The sequence below is a fragment of the Phaseolus vulgaris genome, chromosome 7 (genome assembly GCF_000499845.2).
Source record: "Phaseolus vulgaris cultivar G19833 chromosome 7, P. vulgaris v2.0, whole genome shotgun sequence".
Taxonomy (NCBI): domain Eukaryota; kingdom Viridiplantae; phylum Streptophyta; class Magnoliopsida; order Fabales; family Fabaceae; genus Phaseolus; species Phaseolus vulgaris.
Genome location: NC_023753.2, coordinates 35,735,317 through 35,760,107, shown reverse-complemented (window position 1 = coordinate 35,760,107; position 24,791 = coordinate 35,735,317). Strand labels below are relative to the sequence as shown.

The 24,791-nt window shown below is 33.2% G+C and overlaps 4 protein-coding genes across 10 annotated transcripts; 2 read left to right on the top strand and 2 right to left on the bottom strand.

Annotated features, from left to right (window-relative positions):
* The first annotated feature begins 836 nt into the window (after positions 1 to 836).
* On the top strand, positions 837 to 8,806 carry LOC137830396 (nuclear pore complex protein NUP1). Its single transcript, XM_068637706.1, has 10 exons — positions 837 to 1,259; positions 2,765 to 2,811; positions 3,530 to 3,651; positions 4,038 to 4,227; positions 4,356 to 4,655; positions 4,730 to 4,816; positions 4,925 to 5,626; positions 5,870 to 6,516; positions 6,780 to 8,273; positions 8,381 to 8,806. Exons 1-10 carry the CDS (start codon positions 989 to 991, stop codon positions 8,382 to 8,384), a joined length of 3,864 nt encoding a protein of 1,287 aa, XP_068493807.1. The 5' UTR covers positions 837 to 988; the 3' UTR covers positions 8,385 to 8,806.
* A 1,095-nt stretch (positions 8,807 to 9,901) lies between these two features.
* LOC137830389 (sucrose-phosphatase 1-like) lies at positions 9,902 to 15,283 on the bottom strand. Of its 7 annotated transcripts, XM_068637690.1 has the most exons (10): positions 15,250 to 15,283; positions 15,059 to 15,133; positions 14,360 to 14,486; positions 13,977 to 14,276; positions 13,697 to 13,798; positions 13,244 to 13,438; positions 12,860 to 13,147; positions 12,266 to 12,452; positions 10,376 to 10,422; positions 9,902 to 10,268 (listed from the first exon to the last, which is right to left on the bottom strand). In XM_068637690.1, the coding sequence occupies exons 3-10, from the start codon at positions 14,417 to 14,419 to the stop codon at positions 10,176 to 10,178; spliced, it is 1,272 nt and encodes a 423-aa protein (XP_068493791.1). In that variant the 5' UTR covers positions 14,420 to 14,486; positions 15,059 to 15,133; positions 15,250 to 15,283; the 3' UTR covers positions 9,902 to 10,175. The 7 variants fall into 7 exon arrangements, 6 of the variants coding, with proteins under 6 accessions (XP_068493791.1, XP_068493790.1, XP_068493792.1 ...); XR_011084210.1 differs by lacking the exon at positions 15,250 to 15,283 and having other exon boundaries at positions 12,843 to 13,147; positions 15,059 to 15,247; XM_068637689.1 differs by lacking the exon at positions 15,250 to 15,283 and having other exon boundaries at positions 15,059 to 15,247.
* Positions 14,915 to 19,559, bottom strand: LOC137829437 (uncharacterized). Its single transcript, XM_068636240.1, has 4 exons — positions 18,401 to 19,559; positions 18,102 to 18,319; positions 15,059 to 15,133; positions 14,915 to 14,926 (listed from the first exon to the last, which is right to left on the bottom strand). Exons 1-4 carry the CDS (start codon positions 19,557 to 19,559, stop codon positions 14,915 to 14,917), a joined length of 1,464 nt encoding a protein of 487 aa, XP_068492341.1.
* Positions 19,560 to 21,040: 1,481 nt separating this feature from the next.
* Positions 21,041 to 23,015, top strand: LOC137829436 (protein MAIN-LIKE 1-like). Its single transcript, XM_068636239.1, has 6 exons — positions 21,041 to 21,391; positions 21,488 to 21,592; positions 21,746 to 21,843; positions 21,913 to 22,000; positions 22,080 to 22,423; positions 22,685 to 23,015. The coding sequence occupies exons 1-6, from the start codon at positions 21,041 to 21,043 to the stop codon at positions 23,013 to 23,015; spliced, it is 1,317 nt and encodes a 438-aa protein (XP_068492340.1).
* Positions 23,016 to 24,791: the final 1,776 nt, after the last annotated feature.

Sequence of the window (24,791 nt, the reverse complement as noted above, 5' to 3'; positions counted from 1 at the left end):
ATAATAGTAAGAGAAAAATTTCAAAGAATTCAACTTTACTTTGTTAGTGTTCTAAGCTATCCTTTAACAAATTTTAAATATTATCAACAAAATAGTGTTTATTCAATAAATAATTTTCTTTTTTCTTTTAATATTCTCTTATTTTTGATTAAACATAAAGAATACGAATAATAAAAAAAAACTATAATGATGACTTTAATTTTTTTATAATTTTATTAATAAATAAAAAATACGTAAAGAAATATATAAGCAAATCATGAGTAAAAATAAACAACACACTATTTTTATCATAGTAACTGATGATGCTAGTCAGCCCAACCCAATTGATTTGATTTCATACTCAACCTAACTGATTTTTATTCTTTTAAACAAAGTAATTTTAACAAATTATATGTGTAATTATATTGTTGGAATAAATATTTTTTGAACAACTTATTATTTAAAAATTAGCAATAAACCACATATTAAATAAATAAGAAGTTTTATAAACATTAAAATTAAAAAAGAATTTATTTAAGATGAAAACAATATGTAAAAAAAAAACTTGGGAAACAACTATACTCATCATTTACAATATTAATGTATCAAACTAACAATTATTTTAATGTATATAAAAAACATATGAAAACACAGTAGAAATTAAATTTATATTAAATATTAGAATGGTAAAGAAAATAATTAAGGTTAATATAAAATATAATATTTGAGGAAGAAAAAGTTATTTTAGGGAAAGTAAAAATACAAAAAGTAGTGAGAGATTCTTTTCCGTTCTCATCGGATATCCGTTGCTCTATTTCGTTTTCCTTTTACAATTATTTATTTATTTATTTATTTTCTCTTCTATTTTCCTTTATTTCATTTTATTTGTTTTTTGTTTTTTATTTTTATTTTCTCTCTCTTCTCTTTCTATCTCTGCGATTAAAACCCTAATTTTGCTCAATCTTAACTTCTTCTCTCTATCGAATTCGAACCTCTCTCTTTCTCTCTCATGGCGCCGGCGCGTGAAGAGAACCCTTACGAAGGCGGCGGCGGCGGCGGGGGGTTTGGCAAGTTCCGTAAACGACCGTTACGAAAAACTCAAACGACGCCGTACGATCGTCCACCGACAGCGCTGCGAAACCCTAACCGAAACAACGGTTGGTTCTCAAAGCTTGTCGATCCCGCGCAGAGGCTCATCGCTTCCAGCGCTCACAAACTCTTCGGCTCGGTTTTCCGCAAACGCCTTCCAGCACCACCAGGACCAGCAGCACCACCACAAGGTTTCTCTCTCTCTCTCTGAACAAATTATCAATTAATTTAAATTGATACTTTATAATTTAGGTTTTTCTTTTGCATGTTGTATTTTTATTTTTTTCTTGAGAATATAATCACTTTCGGCATTGTTAGTGCTGATAATTAATAATGTCAACATGTTTAAATTTTAAAGCATTTAAGGCGGGATTTGGATAATTATTGTGACTATTATTGTGTGCACATTTCTCAACTGATTGAGTTTTAGTTCATGGGGTTTTAATTGTCTGAAAGCTGTAGAATTTTGCATTGCGTTATGTTTATAAACGTTTGAGAAATTTTTCTGTTGTGTGATACTGTGTATTCTGTTACTAAATTGTAAAACTTGTGTTATATAATTAGAGGGTGCTGTAATTTGATGTGATGTAAATGCGTTTTTAAATTTAGCTTGGTGTTTTGAGGATGTGGGGAAAAGGATAGAATGAAACTGGGTGTGTCTAACGTATGGAGAGGAAGGAAACTCTCTTGTTCACTTAGAATGTTGGGATGGAGCACAAGGTCGGGATTTTGTTTATTGACTTTACAGGGAATGGTTGTTTCTTAGTGACAAGTGCATGTGGGGGTTTGGGAACTGGATTCTGCATCCCTGAACCGATTCGGCTTTTGGGTTGGTTGTAGATTCAGTCTGTCTCTCAGTGGTTTCCATCATATGTGTTGTAATTAATTTGTAAACAATATCTATAAGAATGAAAGAAAGAAATCGAGGGAAGACAAGAAAAAAGGAAAGAAGAGAAACGAGTGAGAAATAAGTGGAAGATGAGTTTGTTTGGTTGAAGTGAAAATAGAGTGGAAAGAGAGAAGAAATGAATGGGAATGTAAAGGTGTATGTATGTGTTTTTGATTTGAAAGAAAAGAAAGAAGAAAGAAAAAATAAGTTATTAGTATTAATAATTATTATTATTAGCATTTATTATTTTATTATCAATATTATTTTTATAATTAATTATTAATATTCATGATTCTTTTTAATGTTATATATTATATTTATTATTTTAGTATTATTAAAAATATATTATTTTTACTGTAATAAAATAATAAGTAAATTAATAGTAAAGGTAAAAGTTTTTGCAAAGGAGGAGAGGGAGGTTGGTGTTCTTCTGCACAGTAGGCAAAATGGACGGGATGGGTGATATTCAATAATGTAGGGAAGGGGTTGGATCAATATAAGATACAGGGAGAAATGCAGCTGGCTGAACAGAGTATATCTAATTTCAAAGCTGAGAGTAGGAAAGTGTAAATGAGAAATGGGAACCACTGCTATAATATTTCTCGGGGCTTGCTGCTTTCCCTATTTTTTTAAGTACAAGTGTGGTAGATTGTGGGGTATTCTGTGGAAAGGTAACTTGTTAGTTGTAACTTTTATGTGCATTTTCATTTTTTTTCAATTTCCTTTTTATTTTGTTTGCTGTTCTCTGATATTTGAGTGAGAAATATGATTCATGTTTTTATTTATGGTATGTATATTTTGGCGCAGAAGTAGTACAGGAAGTGAGGGACCATCACCAGGAAACAGCTCTCATTGTAAGTAGGCATGCTTTACATATCTTATTTGTGTTTGCTTCTCCTTACGAATAGTATTTTGGGTGTTGATGAGATGCATTTCCATTGTACCACTAGTAATACTTTGGCTATTTCATTATTAAATTACAGAATAAAATTATGCAGTTATGAAGGTTGACTTTACTTTTATCTCTTGATAGTTAATAAACTAAAATTTGTTTTTGTTGACAAATCATTATTGAAAGCTCTGAAACTCTCCAATGATTATTTTCTCTCTTTCAAAGGAATAATTTAAATGCCTAATATGCCAAGATGGATAGTTTTCACTTGAAATTCAAAACATGTTCAATTGATTTTGTTGAAGAACTTCACTCCTTGTTTGTTAAATTAATTGGGGTGCCTACCCAAGTTCATATCATAGCACTGCCCCAAAGAACCGATGTCATGACAATTTTCTCTCAATGACATTTCACTTAGCAGCAGTTTCTGAGAAACCAACAATTAACTCTGTTATTAATTGATAAGTTGTACCCATGCACTTGGGGAATCTACCCTCAAAACACTTGAATACTCCATGAGCATCTCATACTACTTGATGTGGGACTTGGCACCCCATAATACCCAAGTTGCTATGATTGCTTCTATTATTTTGATTCTTGTTTTTTATGCCAAGTTTATCGATATCATTTTCTGTAATTATTGTTGTGGTTATCATTTTGTTTTTCTGTTTGAGGAACAGGTTGGAAATGAATCCTCTGGCAAGCAAAAAGTAGTAGGAGAAAGTAGTCTCCAAATTAACTGTTCTGATGGAGATGGATTAACTGAACTTGAGAAAATGCTAAAGCAAAAAACTTTTACCAGGTATTTTTCTATGACGTGCATGACTGTCTGTTACCACTGATTCTGGTATTGGGTTGATTGGTCTGTGTTTGGTAGTTTGCTTCCAACATATAACTTTGTATCTTTGTGATGTGGATTGTTGGTACAATCCTTTGGTTCTTAATAGAGCCAATGTTGCCCCTTGATCCATGTAGTTGAGCCCACGTCATTCATAGTTTGCACAGTGCATGGTGGCTATTAGTGTAATTTACACTTCGTGCATAATTTATTGAATTTATGAAGTTCTTGTTTTGAAACATGCACTTTGCATCTTCTGTTGTCCATTGCAAATTCGTGTCATTCTGTAGTCTCACACAACATTCCTTTTAATACAAGTCTGCATGTAATAAGTTTGTATTATTCCACAGATCCGAGATAGAGCATTTGACTGAACTTATGCGCTCAAGAACTGTTGGTTCATCTGTTGGGGAAGAAAGGAAGAACACAGAAGTGATTCCATCAGATCCAGTTTTACCTCATGCACAAAGGGAAGAATACCTCAAAACTCCAGCACTAGAAAATGTGATGGATCTTGTTTCAACCCCATATGTTGCGAAGGTTCTTCAACTCTATGATCTTTTGCTTCATACTTATCTTTCATATATATGTCTCCTTGTTCCCTTGTATTTGTAAAATTATTAATTACCTGTTTTAATTCATCTGTCTTCTATATATTACGTCTATAGGTTTCTGTTGATGATGTTGCTTCCCCTGCGGAGCTTGCCAAGGCTTACATGGGTAGCAGGTCTTCAAAGTTATCACCATCAATGTTAGGCATCCGAAGTTCTCCCAGGGAGGATCCAACTCTACTGAGAAGTCAAAATTTTTCTCAAAAATCTCCTATTATGTCAATTGTGCCAAGGGCTACTACCCTTACTAGGGTTCATGAAAATGGTTTTGTGACCCCACGATCTCGTGGCAGATCAGCAATATATAATATGGCTCGAACACCTTATTCTAGAGTTCATCCAGGCTCTGTGCCCAAGGTTTGCCCATTTACTGAATGATATTTTTTATCATTATATCTCTGGTGTTGAAATTAATGTGGTTTCTCTTACAGGGTGCCAGGGTTGATGTCGAAGGTGAGCCATCATCTTCAGCTCATCATGTAATTGATCATCATATGCATTCTGGATCTAAACAAGGGGTACTGATACTTATGATTGCTAGTCCTATCATTTTTAGTTTATGTGTTTAAGATCTCTAAAGGATATTTTACTGGGTTTTTCCTCTTTTCCCCTCCCTTTTTTTGCAGCTATTAAAACGTAGAAGTTCTGTATTAGATAATGATATAGGATCTTTTGGTCCTATACGCCGGATCCGTCACAAGTCTAATCTTCTATCTTCTAATAGATTGTCATTATCTCATTTGGGAAACCCTATATCTATAGATAGGAGTGGAGTTGGTACTGATGCTGCTCAGCAACCTTCGTCTTCCACGCAGAAGCCTAATCTGCTGGGTGAAGCCAGGCATACACATTCAAAATTGTCTGCAGAGACTGTAGATGACACGATGCCTAGTACAAGCACTCCTCCTTTACCCTCAAAATCTAGTGAGATGGCTACAAAAATACTGCAGCAGCTTGATAAGTTGGTTTCTCCTAAAGAAAAATCCCCAACAAAGTTGTCTTCATCCATGCTACGAGGGCAGGCTCTTCGAAGTATTGAGACAGTAGATTCATCAAAATTCCTGGATAACATACTGGATAAACAATTGGATGACACACTTAAAAATATGTCTGCTGGTGCTCCAAGGTTAAAATCTAAGATAGATGAAACCGAGAATGGTTCATCAAAACTGGTTGCTCCTACTGATGCAGTGATTCCTGTTGATGCAAATGCTACAGTCCCAAGAAAGCAAGATATTTCTATTTTAAAATCTGGAGATTCCTCTGGAAAAAAAACAGGGTATTATCCTCCACAAAAAAAGAGGGCATTCCATATGAGTGCACCTGAGGTTTGTGATTTTCTTTATTAATTTCTTTGTAATGATTTTATTTTTTTTAAAACTTTTGTTAATTTAATGCAATTTCAGGTTAATTATTTTGTATATCTCAATGGAAAGAGCTGGTACTATTAATCTTGTTGATATTCATTTGTTTGACAAACTAAACTGAATGACTTTTCTAAATGAAAAAGTGCGATTAATATGTCATCATGATTATTCACTGTTGTTCTTTTTACTCTATCTCTTGTAAAGGATTATCTGGAGCTGGATGATGAGGCCAATCCTAATGGAGCTGTGTCTCCTTTCTCTACTTCGAGGAAAGAAACAACAGTCTCCACTGCTTTGGCTGATAAAACTGCCTCTTCTATTGAAACAGCTGTACTGGAGAAGTCCCCGGTTTCATCTGGGCTTGTGCCATCCAAATTTTTTACAATAGATGGTAAACCTCAAGTTAGAACAGCTGATGGGTCTATTGTTGAAGAGAAGGTTGATGTATCGACCTTTATAACTCCATCTGTCTCTGATCCTATGTTTAAGCCAACTACAGGTGCAATTACAACAGCTTCTAACACAAGTTTAGGCTCTAACAAGTCTACACCTAATGGATCAGTTGCTAATTCTCCCCTGTTTAACTTTGGGAATAATGGTGTTCCATCAACTGAGCGGACAGCTGGTGTTGCTCCATCAAAGGACACTACTAAGCCTAGTCCACTATTTGGTTTGGAGAAGGTTGCTTCACCAAAAGAGCCAGGTACTGAGGCTCCTTTGGTTAATTCTGGCTTCAACAAAATTGTTGACAAGGTTCCCCATGTGCCATTTACTTTCTCCTCATCTGGTGGTGAATCTACTGTGTTTAAATTTGGCTCTTCTTCTGACTCAATTCCAAGAAGCTTGATCAGGTTAGTGTATGTAATTTTGACTTGCATTTAAATCTCAATTGATCTTTTACTTGCATAGGATATTTTTATTGTGGCTTAAATTTACTTTCATAGTTAGAGTGAAGTTTGAACTTGTGTTTACATTTTGCAAATTGAACTGGATTTTTGTTATTTATATATTATGTTTTTCTTGATTCACTGTTCAATTGAAATTGAAACGAATCTACATTAAAACAGTGAAGTACCACAACAATCAGTATACTAAGCGTTTTCTTCATTTGCAGCTCAAGTCCTGTTGCTGGTGCTGTTGATGCAATGCCAAAACTTGATTTAGAAAATGCTGGTGCTAAGTCTAATATATTCACTGGTTTCTCCACCCAGTCGTCTGAACCAGCTGTTTCTTCAGCATTGACGCCATCATCTACAAATATATTTACCTTTGGCAACAATTCAAATCTAAATATTGGACCTGCTGCTTCAAGCACCTCTCCACTTTCCTCTGTGTTTACAAACAATTTTGCAGATCCGAATATATTTAGTAGCTCATCACTTGCAACAAGCAACAGCAGCAGTAGTGCCACTGTTACCTCCACTAGCCCTTGCACGACAACTAGCACCCCTGCTGTAGTTGCAGTGACTAATAACAGTTCCTCTTCCCAAGTGGCATCTTTATCTCCCACAACTTCAGTTTTCAAATTTGGATCTACTCCTTTACAATCAACAAGTTTACCTGTATCATCTTCTGCCTCAGAACCACTGGAAAACAAGAACAGCATTTTTGGGAGCTCTTCTGCTGCAGTTGGAAGCACAGGGAGTGGCATTATTGGCTTTAATTCCTCAGTAGCGACTACTGGAAGTAGCCAGTCTCTGGGTTCTGTCATTGACACTACAAGTGGGTCTGTTCCTGCTACTCTGGCATCTTCTGGTACCAGTTTGTTTGCAACTTCTTCTGAGAGTCAGCCAGTAGCATTTAGTTCATCTGCATCAGCCCCATTATTTGGGTTGTCTGGGAGCACAGGTTTTGCTTCAGGTAGTTCATTGTTTGCTTCTTCTAGTTCCCCCACAAATATTTTCAACGCAGGTACAACTTCAGGGCAGAGTACCCCTGCTGCTTCTTCAGAAGCCAACCCTGTTAGCTCCAGTAGTGGCCCAAGTTCTACTGTTTTTGGGCTTTCAAGTTGGCAGCCCAACAAGTCTCCATTTGGCTCTTCCTTTAGTTCAACATCTTCACCTTCCTCTGGGTTTGCCTTCGGTTCATCTTTTAGCTCATCATCTTCATCTACCCCTGGGTTTTCCTTTGGATCATCCACATCTACTGTTACTTCTACCAGTTCTCCCATGATGTTTGGATCCTCTGCTGTTGCATCAACTCCTCAGTTTTCATTCACTTCAGCTACAGCTACTACCAACACCCAACCTGCTTTTGGAAGTTCTAGTCCTGTCTTTTCATTTGGTTCAGCTCCTGTTAATAATGATCAGATGAACATGGAGGACAGTATGGCCGAGGACACAGTTCAAGCAACTCCACCCGCAACTCCTTTGTTTGGCCAACAACCTGCCCCACTTCAATCAAATTTTGCATTTGGAGCACCAACTCCAACAGGAGCTACTCCTTTCCAGTTTGGTGGTCAACAGAGCATCGCCCCACAGAATCCATCTCCATTTCAAGCTTCTGGCAGTCTCGAATTTAATGCAGGAGGGAGTTTCTCATTGGGCACTGGTGGGGGTGACAAGTCTGGTCGAAAATTTGTGAAAGTTAAACATAGGCAGCGGAAGAAGTAAGACTATTGTTTTTGAAAAGTGGTTTTTTTGTCGCTGCTGCAGGCTTTATTAATGCTACAAATTAATAAGCTCTAAAGTGAGTGATGTCTGAATTTCTGTCCAGGTAGGAGGAATCTCGATAAGTGACGTTATTGAAAGTAAATCAGGTGCTATGTTGTCAATCTCAGTTGTCTTGCTTCTTGTTGGGTGCAAGGCAATTTTTCACAATTTTGTAATAGTATGATATGGTTGAACATAATCTGTGCTCTACTTGTAATGGTTTTAGGTCATAGTACTAAATCAAAGATTTGGTCAATTATGTTCACAAAATCCCTGTATTCTCGCTACTTGTATCATAGCCAGAAATAGGCATGAATTTATGGCTTAGCTGGTTCTCAAATAACTTACGATTCAAGTGAGCAAGCTGTGAATGATTATTAGCTAGCTAGTAGGTTTTTTGTTTTATTTTTTTTTTTCCATTTATGCTCACTGACAATGAGGTGCTGGATTCTTTTGGGCTATTCGATACATGCTGCCATTTTCTTGTCAATTTTTCCTGCTTTCTTTAAGTTTATAGTAGGAATCCAATGCCTATACATTTTTTTTTTTTTTTTTTATATTTTTAAAGTAAACAGTTTAGTCACTAAATTTATTATCTTTGATATTTTTACCATTTAATTGAAAAAAACACATGTTCCGTTTATACCAGGTTTAAATTACATTTTTAGTAAGTTTTATAGAATGCAAATTTAGCAAATCCAAATATTAAATTTTATATTCTATCAATTAGTTTATGCATATGAATCTTCTGATAATTTTAAAATTATATAGAAGGCTTTTTTTTTGGCTTAAGTAGCCTTTTTCGTCTATTATAAATTTTCAGTTAGGTATTTGATAATTTTTATTTTTATTTTTGATTCAATCATTTACTTGTATCGGTTAAGAGAAAAATTATTTTTATAAGTGACATGTTTTTGTTTCTCAACATTTTTCCCTATTCAGGTTTGACATAAAATTTACACTCTTATTTTGGCCTCTTTTGTTTAGTTACATTTTTTTTAAGTAGTAAGAGCTTAATTGAAGATTACATCAATATCAACGTAGAATTAACACGTGTTTAGTTTTTTAAAATTATTTTATTTAAAGAAAAATATTAACCAATATTATTAAAATAATGTTGTTTCATCATCATTTTATTATTTGATGGTAAAAAGTAAAAAATAAAGTTTTGTTTAAATAAAATACTTAAAAAAATGTTAGTTTTACTCATTTATTAGGTATGTACATGAGTCGAATTGCTAAAATCCAATCAAATTCAACCTATGCTCTCAAGTGAGGTTGGATTGGATGTTAAATATGTTACTTGTTTTGAAATCATTTTATTTTTGCTAAAATTTGTAATTTCAAAAACTTTTTTTATTTGATTTTTTAGAGTAATTTTGTAAAATAACTTGCATATTTTAATATTTGGAGATTTAGCTTATAAAAACTCCTAAGTAGTTTATGATTATTTTTCAACTTCTTAAATACCTTTTTTCATGCAAAAAACTGCTTATTTTGCATCTAAATTAAATTATTCATCTTAAAATTACTTTTCAACAAACTTATGTAATATTATTTTATAATGTTTACACAGATTACTATATTAATACCAAATAATGTCTGATATAAGTTATTTTTATTCAGTATAGTATCTAGCTAGCTTATTCAATCAGAAATAATTTGCCAAATACAAACCTTAATACAATTAGTTTAGATAATTTAATAGAAAAATCTAACTAATTTGTTAACACATCATTATTCAATAATAGATAAAGTGAAATACCCTTATTAACCATCTATCTTGCATTCTTGCTGCTTCAACGCACTTTGAAGCATAGTCCTTTTAATAATACTCTTTTAAGAGAAGTGATTAGAAACTACAACAACCAAGACACATCATCCTTTTCTCCTAAGCCATCCAACCAAGTCTGATGTAAGTGCATCCAGGTATAATGATGTGGTGCATCAACCTGCCAAAATCCAAAACCTATTAATAGATATATAAGATCAGAAAACTAAGGTATAATGAAGTGCTAAATAAAAAACTAGGAGCTAAAGACCGAGTACAAGGACTTACCTTTGAATTCATCAAAACCTTTGTTAAACAACCCTGTGTCTCATTCCCTGATTAGATGACAGGACAGAACAATGAAGTGTAAGTAATATAGAAAGAGGATTTGTAAAACTACTTTATAAAAGGACAGGAAATCTTCCAATACTTGTCTACACAGCCTTAGAAGGGTAGCTTAAAAATGCAAATGAGTAAAAGTTGAAAACAAGAAAAGGAAGCTCAGCATGCTGCATTGAATTAGGCAATTTATTAACAGAATCACACATGAAAATCAGCAATCACTACCACTCATGCAATCAATCATTTGTATCATAAAATCCAATGTAAGTTTCTGCAGAATGAGTTCTGCATGTTCTCTGCAGAGTTGCCCATAACTGATACCTTGAAAGTAATTACTAGATATAGATGTATTTCTCAAGTATATATCACAAATATTACTCGATATAATTTGGCTGCAACACTTTCAAATTGTGAAGTTGTTGATAATTATCAAATTGTTTTATGTATTTGGAGATAAAATAGATGTAGCCTTTGTAGTTAATCTGTCCACTTTATATTAGATATTAAAAAGATTGAAATTATTTCAGAAAATTCAAAATAGGCTCCTTCAATGGAATCTATTCCATTTTTTTCATGGAGATGTAATAGTGTTCTGTCTTATCATTTGTTTAGGGTTTAGGTTCCTTAAATGGAATTCCCTGTCAAACAGAGTCATTTAGAACCTATCTTAGCGATACTTCGTAGGGCTTATCAAGCCACCCACTTTAAACTGACAAACAATTTTGGAATTGCCTTAATTTGTGTATATTAAACCAGGACCTGGTACATTCTTGATGAAGGTGTGTATCACAACATTCCAATGGCTATCACATGGGGCCTTTAGGAATTGGCTAACTACATTGGCTGCATATTTGATTTCTAGTCTAGTGACAGTGAGGTAATTAAGTCTGCCTACTAGACGATGACATCTTCTAGGGTCTTTCAATGGCTCCTCTTGACCTGACCGAAGCTTCAAATTAGGATCCTAGGACTATTTTTGGGGCAACAATTAATCATATCAGTCTTGGTCAAAGCGTCTAAAGCATACTTTAGCTAGGAAATGACAATGTCACACAAGGATTGTGTAACTTCAATGTCATTAAAGTACCGAAGTGGACCCAAGTCTTTGGTCACATATCTTCTATCTGTAAGTCAACTTTCCAGTACTTATTCAACCCTAACGATTCATGAGACCCGATTTAGGGAAGAAAATATCTTTTATCTTTAAGTCAGTTTTCTAGATCTTATTTGACCCTAAGAATTTTGTTGAGGTCCCTATAAATATGATGGTTCCCAAGGGGGAGGATATGAAGTATTCTGGTTGGAAATCACCAAGTTTCTACAAAAACAAATATTACTGGCTTGAAGTCACTCAACTTTAAACCAGAACAATTAATATAAAAGAATATGTGTTTAGTCTTTAATAATTATCACATATGTTTATTAAAGGGAAAATTAATGTTAATATGCAATTAATCATGAAGGAACCACTAAAGATTTTAGATTTACAAAACAAAAAGCAAAGGATAAAAGGCTCTAATTGCATATTAACGATAATTTTTCCTTAACTAAACACATGTAACAATTACTAAAGGTTAAACACGTGTTCAATTACCTAAAACATTAATGGATTTCAAACAAAATTAACAGAATTAAAGTTGTTGTACTAAGACGGTAATTTTTTCTTACAATCCTAGACCCTCTTGCAAGCCCAAATGCTTATATCAAACAAGAAGCCATGAGGCAAATAAAGATGCAAATTGAAGAATAGAACTCAAGACTAGTGAATTAAAAATACAGATGCCAATCAAAAAATCGAACTTAAGACTAATGAATTAAAGTTGAAAAAAAACTCACCAGATATCTCCCACTTGTCAAATTTGACCAGCCACGAACCCAAACTAACCTCTGCAAAAGATACACCATCAACCCACACTCGAAAGTATTGATCCTTCTTGTCCCCAAAAGCCTTTTCTAAGGTATCTAAAATTTGGTGCATAGGTTGGTCAACTCCTGAAGGGTGGACACAATTTCCTGAAGAATGCTACAAATAAACAAAAAAATTGAGAAAAGAATAGAATCGATGCCTCTTCAGGTTAACAAAATCAACATAAAAGGTCCCTCAGGTTTCAATTTCAATTTGTAAAACCAACTCCCCTTATTCTATGTTTTCATATAAATGCATAGAAAATAATTGGGGATATAAAAGTCTAAACTACATGTGTTGTGTTTCCCCTTTCACTCTTTATGATAAAACGCCTTTTCAAAGCCACCAAGTCTTTTCTCGTGCAATTTAAACTTCTCCGTGCTTTCTTTCAATACCCTAACAATTCTTGGTATTCCTATTCCTAAACTAATTCATTGTTCATGTACGCAAAACATTCAGCTCTGATTAAGGTTAGCAATGGATTTGCAGTTATGAGAAAAATCTTACAATTGGATCAAACTTACGAAGACTGATTTAAAAGTTTGCATATACTGCTTAGGATTCTCAACTTCACCACGCCTCCATCTCTCATAAAATATGTAAAACATCACTACTTCATGGCTTGGACCAAGAACTTTCCTGCTGGACATGCAATCTCTAATATCTCTTGGAGACACATTCGGACCAAGAGAGAAGTTACCGATGGCTTGCAAAATGCCAGCTGCACACCTTTCAGTTGCATGAATTATTTGGGGATTGCTCCTTGCATTTTCTGCATACCAATGAAGCAATTCTTCCTGTGCATTGCTGACCTTCAAATTCAGGAGATGAAAGATTACTTTTCACAGTACAATCACATTTACAGACAACTGTAAGTTGAAGTTGTTAATTCTTATAATGCTACGAACCAAGACCCCATTAACTTCAGGTACAGTGAATAGTTCAGCATCATTTCCAGAATCACCACAAACAAGAGTGTTGTGTGGCCCAAGTCCATCAGCATTTAGTTTTTCAAGTAGAAAAGCAAGAGCCCTTCCTTTTCCAGCAGCTTGGGGTAATACATCCAAAGCAATACCATTACTATAAATTATTTTCACATCTAACTGGAAAAGAGAAAAAAGTAATATCACAAGTCATTGTAATATAAATATAATGAAATTCTAGCATGTCAATACAATATCAGATCAAGACAAATCCAATCAACTAAGTATCCATGCATACTTGTCAGTTGTTTGTCTTTACAGATGAGAAAGGATGGCAGAAGATCTTAACCGCCTATCCAAAAAAAAATTGTAGGTAAAGCTTTCAAATGAAGTAGACAAATTTCTGCCATTGAGTTAATATATGAACTATAATCTTACCCCACGTTTCTCTAAACAATTTGAGAGGGCTTTGACGATATTTGGGGCCTTCCCTTTTTCCAAATAAAAGCTGACCTTGTGAGGCCGTTGTTCTGTTTCTGACTGCAATTACTCCAGAAGGTTCAAAGAAAACAAGTTGATAAATGAATATCAATGCTTCTCTAGAATAGCTAATACCGAAATTCATTCAAGGTCATTCGGCTGATCATGATTCAACATATAAAAATTCTGATAAGTATCTTAATTTTGATAATTAACAGATTACGAGGTAGATACATACTTGCATAGTTAGTTCAGGAAACTTGGCTGTTTCCTCCAAAACTACGTTTCTGTCCCACTTATGATCCAGATACTGTTTCCAACCATCATCAGGGACCATGGATTCACCATATGCAATCTCAGTACCCACAGACATTATAGTAATATCAGGAGTCAACAAAGGATTCTGTTTTCTTAAATCTCCATAAATAGTTGGCGATCTCCCGGTGGAGAAAACTAGCAGAGAATCATGACGATAATAAGCTTCCCACAGCGCATTGAACCTGAGAAGAGCAAGATTCTCTGGATCATCATGGTCAACCTGCAGTGAGATACACAATCTTCACTAGATTTCACCCCAGCATTAATCCAGAAACAGATCATTGTCAAAATTATGATGTCTACCATTGTGAAATCAAGATCTGACACTATCATTACATTGGCAGAACCACTGAGTCGGTCCATAAGTTTATCTTCTCTTTTCTATCACTGGAAATCCCCAAAACACGACAGTATCTTCAGAATTATGCACCTGCAAATTCTCCACCAGCTTAGGTTCAACATATATTAGTTAAGACTTCAGAGTCCTTAGCCGTTTTGTATAAGAATCATACCCAGTTTTAGTGCAACTATAAGAACCAAGATTCACAAAAACAATTTAGAAACATTCACGATCAATGCACAAAACACAGGCTTCATGCATACCCCCTATTTTGCCAAATAATCAAGGTCGAGAACAGGTCTCTATAACCAGTCTAACTGTAGTTCAATAACATCAATACTATTTATATAAAAACAAACAAAAAAATACAAATCTGACTAGGGTATCCAGGTGAAAATATAAATTTTACAAGCTCCATACATTGGGATTGAAAAAACTCAAGGGAATAACAAAATCAAGTTTCAACCCTAAAATAGAATAACCCTTGGAGCTCATCCTCAAGCTTGTTATCAATTTGATCATACCCCAATCTGAAATTCAAAATGCAGAAACTCAACCCTTCCAAAGTACAGCGATATTCAATGAAACAACAACAAACAAAAAAATCATCCTAAGAAAAAGGGAAATAATATAAATATACAAGAAAAGGGGCAAGAAGCTACCTGCTTTAGACAGTACAAAACATCTGCACAAATAGGTTTATCCAAACACTGAATCTGCAATAAAGTTCCACAATTCTGCACAATCCAAGGTAAAATCAGTTATAGTATTCTAATGTCTTATCAAACTTGAACAGGTAAATTAATTCATTATATGAAAATATAACAATAACTTTCAACAAAATTCAATTTACCATATTCTTTCTAAAAGGACCATATAACATGTTCCAATCTGCTCAATCTAATTTTTTAACGATTTAAAACTAGAATTTCTCCTTCAAAATTGTTGAAGTGACATAAAAACTAGGGTATTTTAAAAAAGACGTAGTAATTTGTTTTTCTAAATTAGTAAAGTTTAAGAAAGTTACCTAAACAAATAAATTGTACATTAAAAGAAGACTTTTATATACAGAATTTGTGTTTTTTTTACCTAAAAAAGAAAACCAAAATCTTATTTTATAACATAATTTTATTGGAATATCAAAAGATATTATATTGGAATCATTTGGACTTTAATTAAAAAATAATATTCAAATCGTGTTTTAATTCATAACTTTAGCTCAAAAATATTAAAAAGTATAGTATCAAAATTTTGGTTAGTGTATTATTTTAGTTAAAAAAATTCAAGATTTGTAATTGTATAATTATTAATACGAATTTATCCATTAAATTGTGCATATTTTCAATTTCATTCCTTTAATTTCAACTAAGAAACCCAACTTAGTGAAAGAAAGTTCATCACCTTTACTTCTAATTAAGATATTTTATATATTAACAATTAAGTTAGGTATATAAACCATTAAAAAGACAAATATCCTAGATTGTATCGCTAACTTTGAACTAAAAGATTTAAGAAATAAGTGAGATAAGAACTTGGCAAAGCAAGTTTTGGTCACTTAAGATAAAGAAGAGAATGATTTTAGGGAAAAATGTTGTTAATTTAGAATTTAAAATAGTTAGAAATTAAAATGTTAATAATTAATATTATATATATATATATATATTTAGAATTTAGTTTATAAATTTTTATTAATAATAAAAATTACTATATATATATCAATAATTTGTATTTTCTTAAAAAAAACTTTTTATAATATTTGTTTTTAATATTTCTAAATAAAAGAAAATATAGTGTGATATGGATATACTTATAAACAAATAAGGTTGTTTATTTAAAGGTTCCATATCTTTTCAGACACATAACTATTTAATATATTTTATTTAATCATTCATAATTTAACATAAATCAATGCTGGATTAAAATCTAATAGTTTTTTATTAATAATTTTCTTTTGATATATATTAGTTATTTTTCATATTTAATTTACTATACTAATTTTCTAATACCGGATCATCATCGTAAAAAAAAAGTTGATGATAAAAAAAGAATAGAAGTCGAAATTTGCCTGAATAACATTTTATCAAAACGTTGCAACTAATGCATGTAGAATTGGTTTTAAGCTTGAGATATCTCTTATTAATTTGTCTGATTTTTGTTCTTCATTTCCTTCATCTCCTCCACTATACACTATTCCATAGCCAATGCTACAAATATCTATTGCAACTTATAAGAGAAAAAGATAATACATATATAATTAAGTTGATTGCAAGGAATTGTAGTAAAAGTGATAGTGACTCATAACTTTTATATGCATTTACCAGAACTAAGACAAGTGATCTTAGTTTCTAAAGTACATGCGAACTTTACTAAGAATAAGAAACAATTGGAAAGAGAATTAATTTTAAAAATTATAAATAAAATCATGCAATATAATAGTAACATTTTTTTTAGGGTTTTTCACAAAAATGGTGTTTTTTTTTTTTCATATTTACGTAAATGGGCAAAAGTAAAAAAAATTACAGAAATGGGCAATTCTTGGTCAAAGTTGCCAATGGTGTAGGCAACATCAATTAAATTTGTTAATCTCTCCACTTTTTATTTTTTAATTAAAGTTTCTAACTGGATTGGCAACTTCAGTGTAAATAAAATTGGATATTGGATTGACAATTTCACTCCATTGAAGTTGCCAACTGTATTGGCAAGTTCAGTTCATATTTTTTTATATAAATGACAATTAATATTTTTGGAAATAAAAATATATAAATAATATTTTAAAAAATGACAATTAATTATAATATCAAAATTTAATTTAATTTAATTTAAGAAAATGGTATATAAAGTTGAATAATTAAATTTTTTTTTTTACAATAATTTTAAATAAATTGGATTAAAAATGAGTTGTTTGATAAATTAAAAATATTTACTATTTTTTAAATATTGTTAAAGTTAAAAATACACTTATAAAAATGTGATATGATTTATGTATAAATTTTTAGATTATATAATATATGAAAATGTATTTATGTAAAATAAATGAAAATATTGAATAGAAGTCATTAAAAGAAGATGATATTAAAATATTTGATAACAACATTACAAAGGATGATTCTACTGTCTAAATGGACAATTTCCTCTGTTATGACCTTCATTGTGACAGTAAGAACATTTTTTTGGCTTGTTTTGAATTGGTTGATCCATTTCATTATGCAAACGAGTTGTAATTGGTCGTCCCGAGTTTTTACGTCGCATGTGGGGGTCAGGTATGAAATTTGGTCCGGTATAAGTAGACCAATAATCCTCGTTTCGAACGGGATGGAATTGAACTTGATATGCCTTTCTAATTGTGTGGAGGTTGTAAACCGGATCAATGAATGTCGTCATTTGTAAATGACAAGAGGAACAAACGGCAATCACATGACGACAGGGAAGTCGAAGAGCTTGGAAGTGACCACAATCACACCACCAATCATTTAATCTAACTGTATATGACTGAGGTCGTCGACCATGTTGGGGGGTGGCTAATTCTTGGACATCAAATTCAGAATTTTCTACATTAAACCTTTCCACGAAACACATAGTCGAATCTTGTTGATTTTTTCTAAATAAGGTTGTGATATCTTCTGGATAATGATGACCTGCACGTAACATGGTGTCTATTTTGAAGGCTCGCTCAAGAAACCATGTTTTTGTTTTTTCGAAAGTTGCCTTAACCAAAGCGGAAATCGGTAAGGAACGAGCTCCCTTAAGCATGAAGTTAATGCATTCCGCTAGATTTGTGGTCATGTGACCATACCTCTTTCCCCCATCGTATGCTTGAGTCCATTTCTCTAACGGTATGCGATCTATCCAGGAAAATGCTTGCTTAAACTCAGATCGCATAACTGATAGCTTTGCCTGTACTATCGATTGTTTCATCTCATAAGCTGTCATAAAGAAGTAAATGAATTTAGTTAAATGGTAAAAAGTCGTAATTATCTATTAGAGAAGGTAAGCAATGTTATTACCCATGTTAATCAACTGTTGTTTGAGCTGGGCATTTTTGAATTTTTTGTTGAAATTCGATGCGATATGACGTATGCAATACACAGAAACGAGGCCGTCTCCTTCCCATCCAACTTCTTCGGATTGTAATGCTGAAATTATACCGGTTCCTCTATCAGTAATCATGCACAAATTTGGCTGAGGTGTCACATATTGTCGCAATAATTGGAAGAACCAAATTAAAGCCTCCCGAGTCTCGCCTTCAACAATCGCAAACGCCAATGGAAATATGTTCCGATTCCCATCTTGAGCGATTGCGGTTAACAATGTTCCATAGTATCTTCCAGTTAGAAATGTCCCATCAACTTGTACAATGGGCTTGCAAAAATTGAAACCATCGATACAAGGCTTGAAAGACCAAAACACACGATCCAACGTGTAACAAGAATTGTCTTGAGCACCATCAACCATACAAGGAGAAGCAATATACTGCACAATTGTCCCCGGATTGCTCTCTTTTACTGCTTCCAACCATCTAGGAAGATCATTGTAGGATTGTTCCCAATCGCCAAATGCCAAAGCAAGAGCTTTCTGTTTTCCCAACCAAGCTTTTCTATATGTGATAGTATAGCCATACAAATTTTTTATTTCTGCAATTAAGCTTTTAATTCGGACAGAAGGGTTTGCTTTTACTGAAGTCAGCACCATGGACGCAATATGGGTTGAGTCCAAATTAACATGGTCTGCCGAAAGATTTGTTGACAAACAACTATGTTGTGCATCAATTTTCTTTATCTCCCATTGACTTCGGATTTTACTAAAAGATGCACGTAATCTCCATTGGCACCCTCCCTCACGATGTATGCACCGAGCGACATATCTGTTTGGCTTTGATTCCACAACAACAAACTTGTAACCATTGTCTATGTGGTATTGTTTTATGGCATTCAATGTCGCCTCCTTTGACATGAAACACATGTGTTCATTGAGGTCGCGGTCAATGTTATGTTCGGATTGACTGCCAGACGGAATATACTGTGAAGAAGATCTGTTGAACTGATCTTCATCATCCAAATCAAAGTCGTAGTTCTCTCCATCTTCACTTATGTCGTCCACGATGTCTCTAATTATTGGTTCTTCATGTTCGCTTAGTGACGTTCCACCGACATTCCACGTGTCCATCTGCATTTTAAAAGAAATAAAATTACCTTATATATATATATTATATGTGTGTGTTGCCTAAATAGGAAGAAATAAGATGATAAATAAGAATGTATTACCTTGACGATTTTGTTTGAACTTTACACTAGAAGGAGAAAATAATGTGTCCCACAAACTTTCTCCTCAATTTTTTTACTTGGATACAAGAATTAAGACAAGAACATGTGTACAACAAAGGATGAATGCATTTGTGTAGAAGACTCCATTGTTGTTCCATTATATAGCAAATGTTGTGTCTGAATTAAATATAATTTTAACATATTTATTAAAATATGTATTGAGAAGTCCAATCCTCAGCAATCAATCTCTGTGACATTTGTGTATAGAAAACCATCACGCGTGTATAGAAAACCATCACGCCAAGCTACACTTTGTTTCATTTATTTTTTTCCAATTTCATAACAAAGAAGTTGCCTTCACCATTGGCAACTTGGAAAAAGTTGCATTCACCATTGGCAACTTCTATTCAAAGTTTCCTTCATGGTTGACAACTTTGCATAGGCACAAAAAAAAAAGTTACTCACACTATTGCAACTTTAATTGCAAGGACGTGCAACACAGCTTGATTTTCTCACAAGCAATGTTTTTCTTACACAAAAGACATGCCAAGCTACACTTTACTCACATGGCTACATATAGATTCTTTTGGGTACAATGGCACAGAGATTCCCTTGGCAATTCACACTTATACTCATTGGTTGGATGAATTTAAAGTTTCAGGAACTCTATTTAATAGAGTCCAATCTCATATCCAATTCACACTCAATTTATTGCATTGTGCTGGAACTCTATTGCATTGTGCTGGAACTCTTTAGGTGTGCCAAGTTATCTTCAAAGGTAATATTTGTCTAAAACTTTAATTATTTAATTAATTATAGTATTTTAATTCTGAAAAATCATTTTGTATTTTCTATTTATGATTAATTTATTTATATTATATTAGATATTTATATATAATATTAAAAGTAGGTAGTGAATATTTCTTCATTCTCTCGTTAGTGGTGTTTTAAATAGAAATTAATATTGTTAAAAGTGTAATTGATATTTGATTACTGCACAATTTGGTTCCTACCGAACACAGAACAAACTATAATTTGTATTGGGCCAACTGATTTCGAAATACAACCCAACCCGTATTGCTAAATTATAATTATATATATATATATAATTCAATAATTTACCATAATTACGATTATAATAAAAAATACTGTTTTAAAATAGACAATATTTTTAAAGATGTTATTTTAAAGTGTAATGGTGTATAATATAGTTTAAAGTGCAATTAAATAAAATAAAATTAATTAAAATATATTTATATTTGATCTCCACCCAGGATTTTTTTTTTTAATAGGAACTAGGTATAAAGGTACTATAAAATATGGTTGTATTTGCAGGAACCATCTTATTAGAATTTTATGGCATCTTGTCGCCTTCCCGCGAATATGTCCCTATTGCGACTCCAAGATAAACATGTTACTAAAGACGTATGGGAAGGTAATGAAAGACTATTGAGACCCAGAAGGCATGCAATCTGGATACTAAAGCATGAGGACATACTTGACCAACGAGTCAAACAGTTAATTGATCATTCTGGTTTTGGACATTTGTTAAAATTTAAGAACATTGACTTCAACCACGTACTACTTACAGCATTAGTGGAAAGATGGAGATCAGAGACTCATACCTTTCACTTTCCTCTCGGTGAAACAACTGTTACTTTGGAGGATGTGGAACTCATATTGGGTTTACCTGTTGATGGACAGGCTGTCACCGGGATTACTAATGGTGATTTAGTATCTTTGTGTGAGCAGTTCCTCGGATTTATACCACCCACTACAGCGGTGAAAGGAAATGCAATTAGTTTGTCTTGACTTAACAACACTTTTCAGGAATTGCCACATCATGCAACCGATGATGTTATTGCTCAACATGCTCGAGCTCACATATTAACACTTATTGGGAGTCTATTGATGCCTGATTCTTCAGGTAGTAAGGTACATTTAATGTATCTATTATTGTTGGCTGACTTGAACAACGTTAGAAATTATAGTTGGGGGTCAGCTGTATTGGCTTCTTTGTATCGTGCGCTCGATCACGAAATAGACTTTAATCAAGATAATATTGGAGGTTGCACGCTGCTTTTACAGTGTTGGGCATGGGAACGCCTAACATGCATTTCTCCACAACTTCAACCATTGACCGATGAAGAAGTTCAACAAGGGGTTGGTTTCCCACTCGGGAAAAGGTATGCTATTTTTTTATTAATTTTCGAGACAAGAAAACAAAGTTCTTAATATTCCTTTGCTTATATTAGGTGGACTCGGAGGATGCATAGGACGCACACAGGAGGAACCACTGTTCCTCAAATACGAGCAATGTTTGATGGCATTAAAGCTAAAGAGGTTGTAACCAATATATAAACTAACATATCATTTTATTTGAAAATTTCATATTACTGATGTTTCAAACATGTATTTACAGTTTCTTTGGACTCCATATCGAGTGGATTATGTTAGGCGCTTGATCACTATCGAGGTTTCCCCAATTGCACGAGCGGTAGTTCCTCTCATATGTTTCGCAACGGTTGAATTTCATCAGGTTGATAGGGTTATGCGCCAATTTGGATTTCGACAAAGTATTCCACATGACCCATTCAATCTTGATCAACTTCACAAAGAGGATATGAGAGGACGAACTTATCGATATTGGCCACAATATCATGTGGCATGGATAGCGATGTGGAATGACCGTCATAATTGTCTAATTCAGGGAAATCAATTTAATGGAAATGGTCATTTGCATGACAAGTCAACATACATGCAATGGTACATCAACCATACTATCCGCTACATCTCGCCTATAGAGTCATCGTCCGAGGATGATTTAAGTTCAATTACAAAATTATTTATTATTCTTCATTCACTCATCCAAAATTAACACATATTTTCAAAACAGTATGATATGCCACATGAGACTACACAACCTCACTATCAACATCATGTCGGGTCTTCTTCTCAAGTTCAATCGTTTCAACAACAATCTTTTCGTCTGCCAGGTGTTCAACCGACCCAGTTGTTCGGATATAGGGATCAACCTCACATGTCATTCCATCAACCACCTTTCAACTACTCAACATCTCCATCTCAACAACAATTTTTTGTTGGTCCATCAAATCCCTTTGCAACCTCTACCATGATCCCCCCATCTGCCTACAATCCAATGTCATCCATGCAGTATTATCGACCAATAATGCCTTCACAGGTGTCCGAAAATCAGAATGATGATAATGAAGTCGAAGGCACTGACGATGACATTCCACCTCCACCCCCTCCTACCCTTCCATCCGAACAACAGCCACAACAACGACCACGAAGACAACGAAGAGGACCACCATGCGGCACAGCTTCACATAAATGACAACTTTTCCTACATCTCTATTTTATAATCATGTATGAATTGTACTTATTTATTATTTTATAAATATTGTTAAACACTAACCTATTTATTTATAACTATATCAACTATAAATGCTACTTCATGAATATAATTTCAATTTTTTAAAAACAACAAAAGTATTTTTAATTTTAACATTTAAAAAATACTAAATATATTACATTTATTACACAACTTATTTTTAATCCAACTTAATCTTGGGTAACTTTGTTTCTTGCGAAAACAAAAATTTAGTTTTAATAGTTTTAATTTTAAAAATTATTATTATATAAATTTTTTAATTTTTAACAAAATTAATTATTTAAAAAAAATGAACTGAACTTGCCAATACGGTTGGCAACTTCAATGGAGTGAAATTGCCAATCCAATATCCAATTTTATTTACACTGAAGTTGTCAATCCAGTTAGAAACTTTAATTAAAAAATAAAAAGTGGAAAGATTAACAAATTTAATTGATGTTGCCTACACCATTGGCAACTTTGACCAAGAATTACCTATTTCTGTAACTTTTTTTACTTTTGCCCATTTACGTAAATATGAAAAAAAATACACCATTTTAGTGAAAAACCCTTTTTTTTTATCCACAATAGAAAGAGTAAATAAATATGAAACATTGTAGGAATGCTTCAACCTTATTATAACTTATATAGTTTATGAATCCTGCATAATCCTAAAAAATTAATCAAAAAGAATAGTATATTCTAAGTTATAAGGAGTGTATATCTTGGAACCATGATTTGTATGAAGTATTTGAAAAAAATGATGTTTGTGGACCTTATATCTAACTTTTTGTTTATAAATGGAAGGTTTGTTGTGTTTCTCTATGTAGGTTTGTGATTGTGTAGATATCTGCTTTTCGTAAAGAGTACTCTGGCTCCCGGTTGACTTAGTTAGTAACAATATGTTGGAAAAGATTCTTATTTTGAAGAAGGAGAAGGTTTTGGGTGGAGTTGTTTTCTTTTGTGTAGGTTACTTCTTCTTGCCAACTTAGGTGAGGGTTATCTGCGGTTGCATGCCTAAGGTGTAGACGTAGGTTTTCGGTTGTTATTAGGGGGGTTTTCTTTTTGTTTTGTATTTGTTTTAGTATGCAATTGGTAGGATGTCAGTGCTTATGTGAGGGATTATGCATGCTTGTTTTGATGAGTTATTTTCTCTTTCTCATATATTTGTTTCCTGATGTTCAGTTTGTTGTTTTTTGACTTGTAGTGCTTGTTGGAACATCTGTTGGTTAAGTGTTGAGCAGTTAGGCCTTGACCATTTTTTTAAAAGGATTGAGACACTCCTGAAATGTCTCATTCTATTTTATTTATTCTTTGTTGATAAAAAAATCAATACTGAAAATTTTTAGTTGTTTTTTTCTTTCTTAGTTTTAATTTGAACGATTCACACATACACCTTGGTACACGCATCCTAAGAGTTGGGGATTTTTGTGACGTTTCAGAGTGGCTAGTCTTTCTATTGAGCTTTTTTAGCCAAAGACAAAAAGCTTTAACTAAGAAAAAAATTCCTAAAAACTCCTCAAAAAGTAGAAGTTGTTCTTGATGCCAAAAAAAAAAAAAAAGAATTGTCCAACAAAACCTCAACATTAATCATCTTACAACATTGGTAAAACTGAGATATTCACCCCATATTTCACTTTGCATGTAGTTGTCATTGTCCAACAAGCAAAACCAGAGCCAACAAACCAATTGTTATCCTTTTGTCTTAATCTTTTCCTACATGTTGTGGATAACCAAGTG